A 17,245-nucleotide genomic window follows, 5' to 3' on the forward strand; every position below is an offset into this window, starting at 1 on the left:
CCACACCCCCATGTTACCAGAAGTGCGGTCATCCAGCCACACCAACCTTTTGCTTCTTATTCTGTTCACTTTGGCCCCTGCCACACGGCAGGGGAAAAGCCTCTTAAGGCGCGGCTTTTAAAAGCCGCACCAACGTTGAGACGCCGCGGCGGGATCCCACGGATCCCCTGGCCGCGGCGCCTTTTCTCCCCGGCGCGATCAAACGCCGGAGAGAAAACAAGGCCCTAATCGGGAGCCGCCTGAACTGCGCATGTCGGAGCATGCGCAGTTCGGCTCCGGGCCGGGGTTGTGCCGGCGCAAGGAGGCGCCGGCGATCAAACGCCTGGCTAGAAGCGCGGCTTCAAGTTGAACCACCAAGGTAGGTGGTTTCAACTTGAAGCGGATTTGAGCGGGGAAGGGCCAGTTCGGGGACGGAAGCACCACGCTTCCCAGATGTTGTGGTGTGATCGCGCTGGTTTGATCCGCCCCCAAACTGTCCCGCAACTGGCCCAAATCACCTCGTGTGGACGGGACCTTTGTTTATTGTCAAAACCCAGGGCTTTTTTTGTAGCAGGAACTTCTTTGCATGTTAGGCCACACACCCCTAATGTAGCCAGTCCTAATTCGTGTCTGCTGTTGGGTGTCGCCTATTATGCTAATGAGTTCCTGCTGGGCGTGGCCATCTCGGGAGCCAGCCGGAACTCCGTTCCTGTGCGTTCCTGCCCAAAAATAGCCCTGGGAACCATCATCCCTAATTTGTCACATTCCCTCCCCCGAGACCATCACTGAAGATCTTCTAGCTTTCACTGAGAACTTCTTCTGAAAGGCCTTTGATGAGAACGTTTCCTCGAGTTTTAAAACTATCTTGAGTTTGTCGTATTGTTATTGGCTAGTGGATTGTAATGTGTTGTTTGGTCTTCTTTTAATTTAAGCTGCTTTAAGCATTCTATGAACGGGGAGGTGGACGCTAAACCGATAAGCTTCAGAGTGAGCCAACCTACCCTGTAATAACAGTTGCCGTTGCACAGGTGTGATGTAGACAACCTTATTATTGTTCTGGAACATATAGTCTGAATAGATAACAGCAGTTTTCGGATGGTCTGCACAAATACCTTAACTTGTATGGCTTGCCACCTACAAAACAGGTGCCCTTGAGGAGCGATTTAAGAAGAATCAGATGGTGGCGCAGTTAGGTACTTTTAGACTCTGGATGTATCGATCTTATGCCCCCTCCCCCCTTTAGATGGTAAGGTACATCACAAATATAAAATTACAGCCTGCTTTGGGATACCCACCTGCTGAGCGGAGAACTTCCACCCCAAAGTCCAGCCCTGTGAGCACCACTGGAGTTAGGTAGTCAGGTGTAACATGTGACTGGCCTAAGGTGGCTCCAGAAGATGTCATTTGAGGACATCAACATTCCGATAGGCCCATGCGGCACATTTGGGATCCGCAGCCAGTCCTCCAGAAGCTTTCCTTTCATTTATTAGCTTCATTGACCAGAGGTCTTAAGCCAGTTCTCCAGAAGCTAGAGCACAGGATGTCCACTCCAACCTTCGATCTGAATTCTTCCTTTATTCCTCTCTACTCCTCTGTCAACACACACAAATGAACAGATATGTCTTGGATGTAGCTTCTTTTAATTAAAAAAAAAATAGAAACTTCCACTCTCTTTCCCCTCTTTCCCCCTTCTGCCCCTGTGAAAAGCACACAAAGGGTTGTTAATATTTAATCGGTGATCTCATTTTACAGGTTTTAGTTTAAAGGTAACCATAGCACACACACGCATGCATTATTGATTGCCGATCGGCCCTGGACCTTCTCGGGAATCCTCTTTCCTTTAGATGTTCGCTTTCATAGGAGCAGCGCCTCCGTCACTGGCGAACAGCTTTGATATTGTTTTAAGCGCGAGGAACGGGCGAAAGCGATGACAGCCAACACCAGGAGGATGTAAGCGGTCCAAATTGACGGATGGGACAATGATTAAGAGTGACACCAAGGGCGAGAGGCAGCCGAGGAAAGTCCGATTTCGCATCGCCTCTTCGCATAGCGGGAGGGTGCTCAAGGAGGTGTATGCGGATGGAGAAACCTCCGACTCCCTGGATTCCGAATGCACGAGCAGCTCCGAGACGGACCAGAGCCGGCTCAGTGAATCGGATGGGCAGCACAATGGAAACCTGGGATCCGAGTACGACGAGAATGAGAAAGAGTCGGATGATATGTTCATTTTCATGAGAGCCGCCAAAGAGAGGGGATTCGGCGCGAAAAGGGTCAACATCCTCAGCAAAAACGGTACAGTCCGAGGGGTCAAGCACAAAGTCAGTGCGGGTCAAGTTATCTTTGACAATTTGTCGAAAGTGTTCCAGGTAAGTGAAATCTCCTTTGTTCCTCAGTCTACAGTCAGTTCCTGTCTCCTCTTCCATCTCTACCCACAAAGCACATTTTTATAAAAGGTTTGCTAAAGGAGCGTTGGGTCTATTCGCGCTCAGAATTTAGATATTCCTAACAGCACCTCCAGTGGTTAAGGCCTCAAACGAGAAGTCCCAGCCTTCAACATTATTGTGGCTGAAAAATTAAATAAATATAATTCACACTTTTGCTCTGGAGAAGAGCTCACTCTTGAAACCAGTGAGTCCCCAAAATATAGTGACTCACAGACTGTCAGCTAGATCCAAAGAGTGCAAAAAAACCCCCCAAACAAAACAAAAACAGAAGCACAAAAAAGAGGGGGTGGGAATATCCCCAAGATGTCTGTTATCTCTGAGACCTTTTGAATTTACTTTTTTGGTGTGGTTTTGGTTGGATCCTGTCCACACACGCTTCTTTTGCTCTCAGACTCAAGGGCTATGAGAGCAGCAGTTGACAGCCATCCGAGTTGCCCATATATGGGACAGCGCATCACTGAGGTGGGAGGAGCTACTGCCGCTGAGGCAAGCGTCGTGGTCAGTTCACACAATCGGGATCCCAGTGATTTCTAGATGGGATAAGGACAAAACATTCCACCACACCCCCTCCATTCACTGTAACCCTGTTCACAAATCACAGTGAATGCACACACCATCTATATACGATGTACACTTGATGTCTCTTGATACGTGTGTTGAGTAATTCTCATGTTACTTTCAATACATGGACAGCTGAATGTGTGATTGAAATTGCACGTTTATCCAGGTGCTGGGTTCTGCTTTCATTTGCAAGTGAACGCTCATTGAATCTTTCTTACAAATGGATGTACACACATTCACTGTAACTTGGGCACAAGGCTTGTGTGGGGCAGGCTGTACATAATTAACTAATCTGCATGCACACAGAGGGGAATGTGAATTTCTTTTACCTCAGAGACAGTGAGGGTTATGGAGGAATGGGATTACAGAAATGGGTGCCGCCATGTGCACACAGTGGGGAGAGTTTCCAGACACCCACAAGAGAGAGCCAGTGTGGTGTGGTGGTTAAGAGTAGAGGCCTCTAATCTGGAGAACTGAGTTTTATTCCCGACTCCTCCATATGAAGCCTGCTGGGTGACCTTGGGCCGGTCACAGTTCTCTTAAAACGCTCTCAGCTCTGCCTGCCTCACAAGGTGACTGTTGTGGGAAGAGGAAGATAATGTGATTGTGCTGTTGTGGGAAGAGGGAGGGAATGTGAATGTGAAGCTGCTTTGAGACTCCTTAAGGTAGAGAAAAGTGGGGTAGAAAAACCTACTCTTCTTCTTCTCTTTCTATCTCATTGTGCATTTTTTTTAATTGATGGAGACTGGAGAGTTACAAATGGCAGCTGCTCTGGAATCCACTGCCTAAAATAGACTGCTGTGTGTCATACCATTGCAAGTATTTCCTCTTAATCCTGTTTTAGAACCAGTTTGGTGTAGTGGTTAAAAGCGGTGGACTCTAATCTGGAGAACTGGGTTTGATTCCTCACTCCTTCACATGCGGCCAGCTTGGTGACCTTCGGTCAGTCACAGTTCTCTCAGAGCTGCTCTCTCATGAGCAGTTCTCTCAGACCTCTCTCAGCCCCACCTACCTCACAGGGTGTCTGTTGTGGGGAGAGGAAGAGAAGGAGACTGTAAGCTTCTCTGAGACTCCAAGTGAAGGGCAGGGTATAAATCCAATCTCTTCTTCTTCTTTTCCTCTTATATATGCAATTGTTAACAATTGCCTCTTTGAAGATGACCAGTTCTATACAGTAAAATACAATAAAAAGGTAAAGGTCAAGGTTCCCTTGCTCGAAAGCCAGTCGAATCCGACTCTAGGGTTGCGGTGTTCATCTCCGTTTGAGACAGGAGCTAACTCCGTCATGCGGCACAGTCGGGTCTCGACAGGGCTCTTTTTGTAGAAAATGCCCAGCAGGAACTCATTAGCATAATAGGCCACACCCAACAGCAGGAACTCATTAGCATATTAGTCCACACCCCTGACAGCACAGCTCATTAGCACATTAGGCCACACCCCCATGTTACCAGAAATGTGGTTATCCAGCCACACCCACCTTTTGCTTGTTATTCTGTTTACCTTGTTTGTTGTCAAAACCCAGGGCTTTTTTGTAGCAGGAACTCCTTTGCATGTTAGGCCACACACCCCTAATGTAGCCAATCCTATTGAGTTTCTGCTGTTGGGTGTGGCCTATTATGCTAATGAGTTCCTGCTGGGCGTGGCCAACTCGGGAGCCAGCCGGAACTCCGTTCCTGTGTGTTCCTGCCCAAAAATAGCCCTGGGTCTTGAACTGCTGAACTACCGACCTTCCACAGCCTGAAGTTCAGCGTCTTAACCACTTGAGCCACCACAGCTCCTTAAAATACAATAATCACTGCTTTAAATTCTCCAAAGTGTTTGATGCACTAAAGCAGAGCCATATGATTATCCTCTTATGAGTGGGGTCAGTATGTGGTGGATTCTCTTAGACTTCTCAGTTGGGTCCTGAGAATCCATACTGCAAATGGATGTGCGAGTGGAATAAGTATGGGATGGATTCTCTCAAACCTCTCAGTTGGCTCTTGCCAGAAGCAAGATTCAAACTGTGGACTCCCAAATTACAACACAGCCTCTTAGCCGCTAGCTTTCAGGTGGAAAATGCCACCTGCTGCTTGCAAGCTCTTTCATACACCTTGGAAGGCTCATTATGAAATCCAAGGAAAATGATTCTCTAAATGTTCAAAGGCTCATATTGCTGTTCAACGTGTTCCAGGTTTTCAGCCCTGGCAATGCTGAACCTTAATGAGGTTTGGCTCAAATTAACCTCTGAACGCTCCGTCTGGTTTATGCAAGCACACAGGATGTAATCCATCCATAAAGAAGGTCCATTGATATCAGCCAGAGACTTCACTGCAGGCTTAATGCTCTCTTGAAACGTGCTTAATTCGGCCTGGGTCACGTCCATCCTTCATAATGAAGAAGAGAGTAATTTCTAGCAATATAAACCAACATACACCAAGCCTGCCATACAAATAAATCATTATTCTTCCCTTCCTGTGGTTTTTCCCCCTAGCCTGAAAATAATGAATGTTATTTGCACATCATGCTAAGGTTTATAATGATAACATATGGAAGCATTCAATTTTAGCTTCTTAGTATAGATTAAGGGTGGACATATTTGGATATATCACCTTCCACTGAGCCCTTTTCTATCATTCCAGCAGGCTTAGCCAGCATATATTCTATCCTTTTTATATCCTTCTGTCTCTCTGTGGAGGTATGAAGAACTCAGGTGGGGACAGCAGGTGGGGAAAGAAGGAAGGAGGAAACGCCACAGGTGATACCTTCTTCTCTCAGCCACTGCTGTTTACTCACCTTCTGCCCTGCACGTGGACAGGTGCAGAGAGAAAGAAGGGAGAATGCAGCAACCACAGGGATATCTCCCTCTCTTCCCCATCCTCCAAGATATCTCCACTTCTCTGCCTTCCCTCCCTGGTGGGGCTGGAGATCACGAATGGAATGTGTGTGTCTCCAGCCTCCTCATTTCAGCCACTGCCTTGTTGCCTCTTCAGCCTTTTCTGTGTGGCTCTTTGAGAGCCAGTGTGGTGTAGTGGTTAAGAGCGCAGACTCTGATCTGGGGGATCCAGGTTTGATCCCCCACGCCTCCACATGCAGCTGCTGGCGTGGCGCGACCTTGGGTCTGTCACAAGTTCTCTCAGAAGCCATTCCCAAAAGAGCTCTCTCAGCCCCACCTACCTCATAGGGTGTCTGTGGTGGGGAGGGGAAGGAGATTGTAAGCTGCTCTGAGACTCCTTTGGGTAGTGAAGGGGAGGGTATAAATCCAATCTCTTCTCCTCTTCTTCTGTATCTGGCACCAGCAGCAGCTACACTGCCAACACTCCACCTACTTTCTTCCCTGTCCAGCTACCGGTTCCCACTTGCTCTCTTCCTGCCTATCTAGATTCTTCCTCTCTATCATTGGTTGTCGCCCGCCATAGTTCCAAGGACTGTTTCCTGTGTGTTGTCTGCACTTGTGCAGATAATGCTCCCATGGTTTGTTCTCCCCTCAACCCCCTCATTTCATTTTAATGTTTGGAACACTCCCCCCCCCCAGTCTTCTCCTAAATTTGCAGGAAAATCCCACCTATTTGCATGTACCCCAATTATGTGGAGTTTTTGATCCACATCCTGTTGAGAATTTGATGTATCGATGGAAACTTACAAACATTCACCAACTAGTCCTGACAAGAACATTAAATTTGATTTAGAATGTTGATAACAACAGTTGGTGTGCAAAAGCATTATGTGGGAGAACCTCATGTGAACTCTGTTAGTAAGTCTGCTTCTCCCTCGTTTGTAGAAAAAAAAATTGCTTCATTTGAATCTCCCGCCCCAGTTTTGTATACTTGCCACATAACCGTATGCCAGAAGTAAGTTCTAGTCTTTTCTGTGGGGCTTACTCCTAGCCATACAGAATTCTCAAGTGACAACTGTGCAGAGATTTGTAACTTTGGAGGCGAACACATACAGACACCATTAGAGTTCAAACAAGGCCACTCAAAAGAATCCCAGTACTTTTGCATGTACTAGGTAAAGGTAAACGTTTCCCTTGCTCGAAAGCCAGTTGAATCCAACTCTAGGGATGCGATGCTCATCTCTGTTTCAAAGCCGAAGAGCCAGCGCTGTCCAAAGACATTTCTGTGGTCATGTAGCCAGCATGACTAGACGGCAAGGCACATGGAATGCTGTTACCTTCCCACCGAAGTGGTACCTATTTATCTACCTGCAATTTCTTGCTTTCAAACTGCTAGGTTGGCAGGAGCTGGGGCCAGAGATGGGTGCTCACTCCGTCATGCGACACTCGGGTCTCAAACTGCTGAATTACCAACCTTCTGGTCTGCAGTTCAGCATCTTAACCACTTGAGCCACTGCAGCCCCTTTTGCATGTACTACTTTCCTGCATAATTGTACAAGTGGTTATGAAAATCCTCTTGGTCACAATTTCACCCCTTCTCTCATAACCTCTATTTTAAGCTTCAGCTTCCTATTTCCTGAATAATTGTGCAAGTGGTTACAAAGGTCACCTTGCCGGCAGTTCTGCCGCTTTCCCCATGGCCTCTGCTTGAAGCTGACTTACACTATCCAAACTCTGAGTCAAGTGGCACCTTTGAGACCAACAAAGTTTTATTCAAAGTGTACATTTTCACGAAAACTTACAGTTCGAATAAAACTTTTTTGGTCTCAAAGGTGCTACTGGACTCAAACTATGTTCTGGGGCTTCTGACCAACACGGCTATCCCCCTGAATCAATTTACACTAAACAAGCTGGTCTATTGAGGTAAATGTTATCTACTCGGACTGGCAGTGGCTTTCCAGGATCTCAGGCTGAAGTCTTTTACATCGGCCCCGTTCATACGAGGGGTTTTGGTCCGGGAGCGAGACAGAACGGGGGCGGATCAAACGGGCGCGATCCCACGGCAACATCTTAAATCGTTGCTTGTCCGTCCCCGATCTGTCTCTTCTGCGCGAAAACCCGCACTAAAAAGAACCACCTACCTGGGTGGTTCTTGCGAAGTAGAGCGGCTCAAACCGGCCATGGGAACGGCCGCGCGTCCTTGCAGCGGCACATCCCGGCCTCCGGCCAAACTGCGCATGCTTGAGCATGCGCAGTTCGGCGGCCTCCCCCTTGCTTCCGACTCTTCCTCCCCGGCATGTGATCGTGCCGGGGAGCAACGGCGCGCGGTGCACGGGATCCGTGGGATCCCGCCCGCGCGTATCTTTTTTGATGCGGCTCTCTTTAGCCGCGCTTCACCTCGTGTTTTCCCTGCCGTGTGGCAGGGGCCATCATCTACTACCTGGCTTGTTTAAATGGAGATACCAGGGATTGAACCTGGAACCTTCTGCATGCAAAGCAGATGCTCTTCCACTGAGTCCCCTGCCTTGGACCATTGGCCTGGGGCCCGTTGACTGTACCAACATCTAAAGCAACCATCCAAAAGGAATAAGACAGAGGAGACTGCAAGAGAAGGAACAAAATCATTCGAAAGAGACATACTAAGGCAGTGCTTAGTGGTAGTACAGGGAAAGTTCAGACGGCTGGGTCTAAGGTTCTTCTTTGTTATGAATCTGCAGATAACCCCCTAACTGACTAAAAATAGCATTCTGCAGAGTACTTTGTAAAATCCACTCACCCCTGGGCTTTAAGAAGGTATTCCATAATGCTTTAATAGATTTCAACCTCTCCACACAAGAAAGGATAGCGATATGTGCCATCACACCTCTTCTGCACAGTTCGTAGCACCAGAAAAGGCTGTTGTTTTTTCCAATTACCTGTCCCCAACATTTTCCCCTTCCCCACAGTAAAGATGTTCTCCAGCCATTCAAACAGGCTGCAGAATCTACCAATGTGACTTTTCACTGAATTGCATGTGTGAAATAAGGCATCCTGCAAGATAGTCTGAGATGTCGTATTTCCCACTGTCCCCTCAAAGGCCATACTTTTCAATGGTAGCAGTCCGGATATTCTGCCAAGAGGGCTATTCACATGATGTGTGAATTAGTCCAGTGCTATTTAGGATTGCCAACAGAAAAAAAAGTCCCGTCCGTCCCTTTAATAGAGGTCTTGTGTATGGAAATTGGCAGCTGAAACTTTCCATGGCATGGAGGTCAATAACATCACCTAGTAAATAAAATCCCATTAAGCCTCTATTAAAGGGACTGGGTATTTTTTTCTTCAGGCAGTCGGCAACCCCGCTGCACTATTGTTTAAACTCTCCCCATTCCAGCCCCGTTCAAATACTGCTGTTTCTTAAAATGAGGAGGTTGCCGTGAGATTACTTAAGATGAGTGAAGGCCGTCCACTACACATCCTCAAAAAATGGGCTTCTCATTTCAGAAGTCCTGCAATAGATCAGTCCATGCATGGAATGTTAATCTACAGATGTAATAATTTTTGTCACTCTGTCTCAAGAACGATCGAATTGTAAATGTTATTGTAACTGGTTGCTGTAAGGCATCTTTGCACCTAATACTTCATTTAAATATGCTCTGTCTAAGAACCTATTTTCAGCTAGCTGCATGCACGCTGTTTCCATTAAAAAACAAAACTTCAGGTATTAGAGGTGGGAAAAGGCTGCAAAGAAGTGTTAAACTAGGTTCCCCCCTGGGTCCAAAAAAGGGTCCGATAAACACAACTTATTATGTCAAAAAGATTTTAAAAACCATACAAAGGGGTCTATAGATTTAATTAATCTGGGATACTGTTTAACATTCACACAACAGAATAAAATATCAGAAATCTGTGTTTATCTAATTAGACCATCCTCAGCCAATATTCCTTCAATGGCTCATTTTCAGTAAAAACTACCCCCCCTAATAAGAAAGATACATTGACCAAGCTAAAAAGTTTACTGAACGTAGCATGATTAACCAATCAACTAAATTTTTCAGTGAGGGGGCTCAGAGTTCCCACAGCCCTTGCCAGACTTTTTTTTTTTTGCTATTACTTAGAAAAACAAAAGCATGATGTTCCAGCTACCTCAATATATTAAGAAAACTTTAACCTGTTTGAAAAGTTTCAGATAATCATTAACTAGTTGATCAATCTGATTAACAGTAGGAAGTGTCCTCGGGATTTCTAAAACCTCACAAGAAACCATTTTGAAAAGCTAAAAAAGCAATCAGAAAGCCCACAAATAGCTAAAAACAAATTGTATAAAGTAATCTAAGGCCCCGGTCACACGGAAGATTTTGGCCCGGGAGAGGGACGGATCGGGGGCGCAGCAAATGTGTGCGATCTCACTGCAACATCTGGGAAGCGGCGCGCACCCGTCCCCAATCCATCCCTAAACCCGGAAAAGCCGCTGCAAAAAAGAACCTCCTACAGAGGAGGACTTACCTGAAGCACCGCAGCAAGCGTAGCCGTGGGGTTGCCATCGGCCGGAGCAATCCAGGCTCCCTGCCGAACTGCGCACGCACACACATGCGCAGTTCAGCAGCCTCACTCTCCCTTCAGTAGCTTCCCCTCCGGCATCTGAGCGTGCCAGGGAGGAACTGCGCGGTGGCTCAGGGGATCTTTGTGATCGCGCCGCCGAGTGTTTCTTTTGATGCGGCTTTAAAAAGCTGCACTTCGGCCGTACTTTTCCCCCATGTGGCAGGGGCCTAAGTCAAACAGACATGGTCACTATAAGATTCCAGTGTAGAATGTTGGGAAGAGTTTTTGTTCTTACAGGGGCAGTTAGAGCGGTTACTCAGTGGAACAGGCTTCCTCAGGAGGTGGTGGGCTCTCCTTCTCTGAAGGTTTTCAAACAGAGGCTAGAGGGCCATCTGACAGCAATGCTGATTCTGTGAACTTAGGCAGATCACAAGAAGGGAGGGCAGGAAGGGTTGCCTCAGTGTTTACTTCTTGTGTCCCTTTCTTACACACCCAGGGAAAATGCCGATCGCCACTTTGGGGTCAGGAAGCAACTTTTCTCCAGACCAGTTTTGCTAGAGATCCTGGAGGGGTTTTTTTTTGGCCATCTTCTGGGCATGGAACAGGCGTCACTGGGGCAGTGGGGGAGGGAGGTATTTGTGAATTTCCTGCATTGTGCAGGGGTTTGGACTAGATGACCCTGGAGGTCCCTTCCAACTCTATGATTCTATGGAACCAAAAGCTCAGATTCCTTCTACCAAAAATCAATTCATCTGCAATGCACAACTCAAGCCCAAAGAAGTCCACTCCATTGCTTAAAGCAGGGGTTCCCAGGGTGGTGTCTGTGGGTGTCACGGCACCTGCTAGCACATTTCCTGGTGCCCTCCACGTGTCTTTTTGAAAGTAGGCAGGGCCAGAAGGAGCTTGTGCCCACCAGGACTTCTGATTGGCCAGTGGCTGTGCCAATTAAAAGTCATCTAGTAAGCAGAGATTCTACCTTAAGTGTTGAAGTTACTATGAGAGTTATGCATAACCTCGCTCACTGATAGTTTATGGTTGGCTCCGCCTTATGCTGTGGCCATTTTGTTGTTGTGCTCACCACCCTGTGTCAGAATGCCAAAGGTGTCAACGGGCTCAAAACGTTTGAGGACCCAAGGCTTTAAGGGGTCAAAAGACATACAAAAAGGCTACAGTGTAAACTCAAAACCCAAGCACTGGAATATCACTTTCTTCACTCTAACATTCTGCATTGAGATCTCGCAGTGGCCGTGGTTGTTTGCAGGCCACTGATAAAGACCGTTTGTTTAGATGTGTTTGACCTTTTATTTTTACCAGGGGTCATTTCATAGAAAAAGAGGTGCAGGAGCTCATTAGCACAACTCATTTGCAGATGCCACACACCCCTGACATCACCGGAAGTGTGTCAGAAGGCAACACCCACTGCTCAGGCTCCACTGGACTGTTTTGGATTGCTAGCTATTTTGGGGGGGGGAATGTGCAGATCTGTCCTCGCAGAGGAGGGAGAGCTTGTACCTGAATAATGCTTGGTCTTAAAGGTGCCACTGGACTGTTTTGGGCCGGGGGGCCAGGGGGAGCTCTGCAACTTACCTGGCTGCTTCTTGCTCTGACTGAGGGCTGCTGGGAGCAGGGGGTGGGGCTTGTTACATGTGCCCGCCCCCTGGGCTCTTTAATGCCGGAGCTTTGCTCCTGTGCGCTCCTGCAGGAAATGACCCCTGATTTTTACCATTAATAACAAGAAAGCTTTATATGTTGCAATTATTTTGTGACTTTTTTGTAAGGGAAAGTTGCCAGCTGGTCAGGAGGAAAATGCCCTGTTCTTTTAATAAAGGCTTAATGTATGGAGATGGGCAGCTGTAGCTTTTGATGGCATGGAGGTAAATATTATCATTGTGCAAATAAAATTCCATCAACCCTCCATTTAAAAGGACAGGACTTTTGGGGGGAACTGTATTCCCTTCCCTAAGAAGTTTGTAAGAAAGAATGGGACTCAGTCAGGGATCAGAGGACTGAGCTTTGCAAATAAGGAATCCTGCAGATTTAGGGTTGCCAGGTCCTTTTGTCACTCTAACAGGGGGATTGGGGAGGGCATTCCGTGGGTGGGTGGGGATGCCCCCAAGGGTCTTTTTTTTAAAGGGTTGTTTTGCAAGCCAAGCGTGCGGCCCGTGACCACCCCTCTCCCTCTCTCCCGCTAGATTTAAAAAGCCTTCCAGCTGATTGACGTGCCACCTGGTCCCTGCCGATCAGCTGGAGCCCTTTAAATCTGGCAGGAGGGGAGGGAGAGGGGTGGCTGGTCACTCTTGGGGGCGGAGCTTGGGAGGCGGGTCTTCCCCTGCCAGCCAGCTGGCAACCCTATGCAGGGGGCTGGCAACCCTATGCAGAATTTTGAAAGTGCAAAGCAGGGGAGGTCTCAAAAACTGTTCACAGGAGGTGTCTGGAACCTTAAAAATTCAGGCGTTGGTGTGCACATGAGCACTGCGGTTTAAACTTAGGAGTCTATGCTCTCAGCAACGGGGCTAGAAAAGAATGTGGGCAGTGCAGCTTTGCTTCCCTTCACTGACACCATCATGTAACCGAATCTTATTGGCTACATTAGACCATGATGTCATCAGAGTCACTATCAATGTTCCCTCTAAGCTGTGAAGTTTTGTGAGCAATAATCCTACTTTGTGAGCTACTGGTATGAAAGTTGTGAGCGAGCAATTTGGCTACTGCAGAAATTAGTGTGCTCTGGAGCCCCATCCTTCCTGAGCTAAGACAAAAATGCGTGAGCCGGGGGCTAAAAAACTGTGAGCTAGCTCACACTAACTAAGCTTAGAGGGAACAATGGTCACTATGTAACCTCATTCTCTACTTGGCTGGAATCACTTTCCAAATGAAAATGCGGCGCCAGAGTAGCAACATAAAGGAATAATGACTAGACAGAATCATGAAAGGCATGGGTGAAAGAGCAAGATCATATATATACTTTTGCAGAACCTTTTGTGCATTTTGAAATGATCTAGCAGGGCACTTGCTTTCATACCCAGCCTTTCACAAAGCGGACATGCCAAAACTGTGATGTACGATCTTTCAGTCAGAGAAAATGGCTCTCCTGATGTCCCAATGAGACTGTGACTCCCCCCCCCATCTCCTACAGATTTTCCTTCTGATTACTGCTGGTGTCTGGACTGGAGAAAAGGTTGCTATAGCAACACCTCTCCCCTTATCCTCTTTGATGTGCCTCAACGAGGAGGGAAAAGCAGTTGCCATGACAACACCTCTAGACATTCTCTTGGTGTGAACTCAAGTAGCCAGAAAATAAGGTGAGGTAACAATTCCTAGGTGGTCTTTTCTGCATAGGTTTATGTCATGGTTCAGAAGGAAGGGCTTCAGTTTCCCAGACTGTGACACCCAAGCAGAGGGATGCTTTGGTGCTATTAATGTTACGGAGTTTCTCTTCTGAGTCCAGAAAAGTCACAGCCAATCCAAAGCAGGGTTGGCTCTGATTAGTATTTGGATGCGAAACCTCCAAGGAATACCAGGGTCATGATGTGGGGGCAGGTAATGGAAAACCATCTCTGAACGTCTCTTGCCTTGCCAACACTTTCCACTGCCAAAATCCACACGTTCCAAAGCCCTTGTGCTCCTCCGGGTGTCTCATTGACAGATGTGGTCTGAGACTTCCATACTCAGAACTAAACTCCCAGACCGACTTCACACAAGAGCTGCGCCGCGGTTGCGCCTCCCTTTGCCCCGCTTCTATTGGTCAATTTCCCACTCAAAGCCATGTGGCCGCATTTTAACCCGCAGCTTCGCCCAATTTTCCCCGCGGTTTCACGATCCTCAAAAAACAGGATCACGAAACCGCGGGGGAAATTGGGCGAAGCCGCGGGTCAAAATGCGGCTGCATGGCTTCGAGTGGGAAATTGACCAATAGAAGCGGGGCAAAGGGAGGCGCGACCGCAGCGCAGCTCTTGTGTGAAATCGGTCCCAGCTAAACTTAACAGGCTTCCTCAGGAGGTGGTGGGCTCTCCTTCTTTGGAGGTTTTCAAACATAATCTGCATCTTGTATTTGCTCTGTTGTTGTACCAAACCCACACTGGAACAGAAAAAGATGTGGCTCAAAAACCACATTCAGATACCCCAGGTTAATGCCGTACTGACTGCAGAGTCACCCCTGAATGGCCATAAAACGGCCATAAATCTATGCAGACGGCCACCATAAAACCAGAGATCAAACGAAGTGAAAGCAGCATGCAGTCTGGACGCTGCTATAAAATCCAACAATCAATCAAAGTGAAAGTGGCATGCAATGTAGATGGGAATTTCTGTTCCGGTGTGGGTTTGGTAAGACAGTAGAGCAAATGCCAGATGCAGATTCGGCCATAGGCTAGGTGGCCATCTGACGACAATGCTGATTCTGTGAACTTAGGCAGATCATGAGAAGGAGGGCAGGAAGGGTTGCAACAGTGCTTAGTTCTCGTCACCCTTTCTTATGTGCCCAAGGAAATGCTGATGGCCACTTTGGGGTCAGGAAGCAATTTTCCTTCAGGCTGGTTTGGCTGGAGATCCCGGAGGGGTTTTGGGTTTTTTTGGTCATCTTCTGGGTGTGAAACAGCGGTCACTGGGGGTGCGTGGAGGGGAAGGTATTTGTGAATTTCCTGCATTGTGCAGGGGGTTGGACTAGGTGACCCTGGGGATCCCTTCCAACTCTATGATTCTAACTATGCATGGGCCCACTTTGGATCAGAACCATCATTTGCAGGGACGGGTGCTTAAGCTGACCACACACACACCATTTTCTCAGTCTGAAATGGCGCTAGGGAGCTGGTGGTTGCCCCACTGAGGAGACTTACGTGTTGCCATTAGTCAATTGAAGTTTCATTTTACTATTTATTTTATTTATTAACTTTATTCATAGCCTGCCTTTGTCTCAAGTGGGGATCCAAAGTGGCTAAATTTTCCCAGTGGGGCAAATACAGGAGCTCTCTGAGACCGTTCCAGGTTAGCCAAATAATGTGACAGGAAGCCTTAAGCCTGACTCTGCCTGTGCACCGAAGTTCTGATCCAAACCAGGCTGGCACAGACCTGGGAATGAAGTTCTTAGCATGGAACTCACCGCACATGTTTGATTGACAGGATCCATGGCAACCACGGGAATTACGGGAACTTTATAATATGTGAATTGGCCCTAAAATCCATTAGTGGATGGAATGCTATACTTAATACAGGAAGAGACATGATTTCAAATCCCAGCTGGGTTGGGTTCTACTGGCCAGCCTTAGTGAAATCCTCTTCTTTCACATGGGAACGGTGGCATTGCCTACAAAGTTTCTTGTGATAAAGAAAACAATTACATTTTCGTATGCTGAATCTGAATAATTCTGGGGTAAAGTAGTTCAGGGTACGAAATATGTGTGGTATTTCCAAACTAAAATGGTGACTCAGTCAAACGTGATAATAATGTGAAGGGGCTGTTCAGATTTCAGAAAAGGGAGAGGAAAGATTCAGCAAGGCCCAAGGATCCACCGTCTCATACATTCCAAGTCAAACTGCAAAATGGCAGCACACTTTGAGAACATCTGTCACATTATTGTCTTAAAAAACAACAACTCCTGGTAATTATATAATTTTATCAAATACACGAAAAACAAGCATTCCTTTTTTTCCTGAGGCAAAGGGGAGTTTGCACTGTTTCGTGCACATTCTATCACACAGATCCATTTTAATATTATTAGCGCTACCTGAGCTGTAAAACCAGTGAGATGACTGGAGGTATCCAGAAACACAGGTGGTCTGAAACACTGGGAAGAGAGATGGGAAATCCCCCTCCCACCTTCCATATATGACATTTTAAAAATCATATTATTGTTTGGGGCTTAGTCTGAGGGCCACACCAGAATTTACCAACACCTTCACTTACTGGAATTATAAACCAGTGTTCTAGTCCTACTCTTACTTATTGAAACTCAACGAGACCAGCTTCTTATTTATTTACTTACTTAGATGTTTACTAGCAGTAAAGCCCGTTGTGAAAGCAATACAACGAGATCTAGAAAGAGGCTCTGGGGCAGTGCTCTGGCTTTGGGCAAACAGTGTCAATTTGCTGTGGTGACCTCAGCAGGGTATAATGACAGAGTCCACTGTTTTCTCCAGAGGAACTGATCTCTGCTACCTGAAGAGCAGTTGTAATTGTGAGTAATCTGTAGCCCTCACCTGGAGATTGGCAACAATTGTTACCCAGGACAAAATGGCTGGTTTGGAGGGTGGAGTCTATGGCATTCTACCTGTCTGAGGTCCCACCCCTCTGCAAACCCCACCCTCTCCAGGCTCCACCCCTCAAATCCCCAGGAATTTGTCAGCATGTAGTTGGCAACCCCATCTCCTTCCCAGCTAGCCACCAACCTACCATTATCTGCCCCTTTGACTTCAGCTGACTTCTGCCCTCCCTTCTGCAGAGCAGTTGTAATACTGAGTGCTCTCCAGCCCTCACCTGGAGATTGGCAACAATGGTTCCCTATGTGAGACTGACTGGTTTGGAGGGTGGAGTCTATGGCAGTGTACCTGTCTGAGGTCCCACCCCTCCTCAAACCTCACCCTCTTCAGGCTCCATCCCTCAAGTCTCCAGGAATTTCCCATCTGGAGTTGGCAACCCTATCAGGATTGGCCCCAATGTGTTTTCTCCCAAAGGCCAAAGTAGGTGACAGGACCAAGCTTAGTTGCCTACCAACAGGCACTGAGGGGAATGTAGGGTTGCCAGCTCTAAGGAGGGAAATACCTGGAGGTTTGGGGGGTGGATTCTGTAGAGGGCCGGCCGACGGAGGCAGCCCCAATGTGTTTTCTCCCAAAGGCCAAAGTAGGTGACAGGACCAAGCTTAGTTGCCTACCAACAGGCACTGAGGGGAATGTAGGGTTGCCAGCTCTAAGGAGGGAAATACCTGGAGGTTTG

General features: G+C 47.3%; 1 protein-coding gene across 1 annotated transcript in view; it reads left to right on the forward strand.

The window, feature by feature from the left end:
• Positions 1–1,958: 1,958 nt before the first annotated feature.
• The window catches only part of GRXCR1 (glutaredoxin, cysteine rich 1), a 73,180-nt gene continuing 57,893 nt past the window's right edge, over positions 1,959–17,245 (forward strand). The window contains exon 1 of the mRNA XM_015413736.1: positions 1,959–2,345. Within this exon, the coding sequence (XP_015269222.1) occupies positions 1,959–2,345 (387 nt within the window). The remainder of the gene's footprint in view (positions 2,346–17,245) is intronic.

Source organism: Gekko japonicus, unplaced genomic scaffold (assembly GCF_001447785.1).
Source record: "Gekko japonicus isolate JY-2015 unplaced genomic scaffold, Gekko_japonicus_V1.1 scaffold670, whole genome shotgun sequence".
Lineage (NCBI taxonomy): Eukaryota > Metazoa > Chordata > Lepidosauria > Squamata > Gekkonidae > Gekko > Gekko japonicus.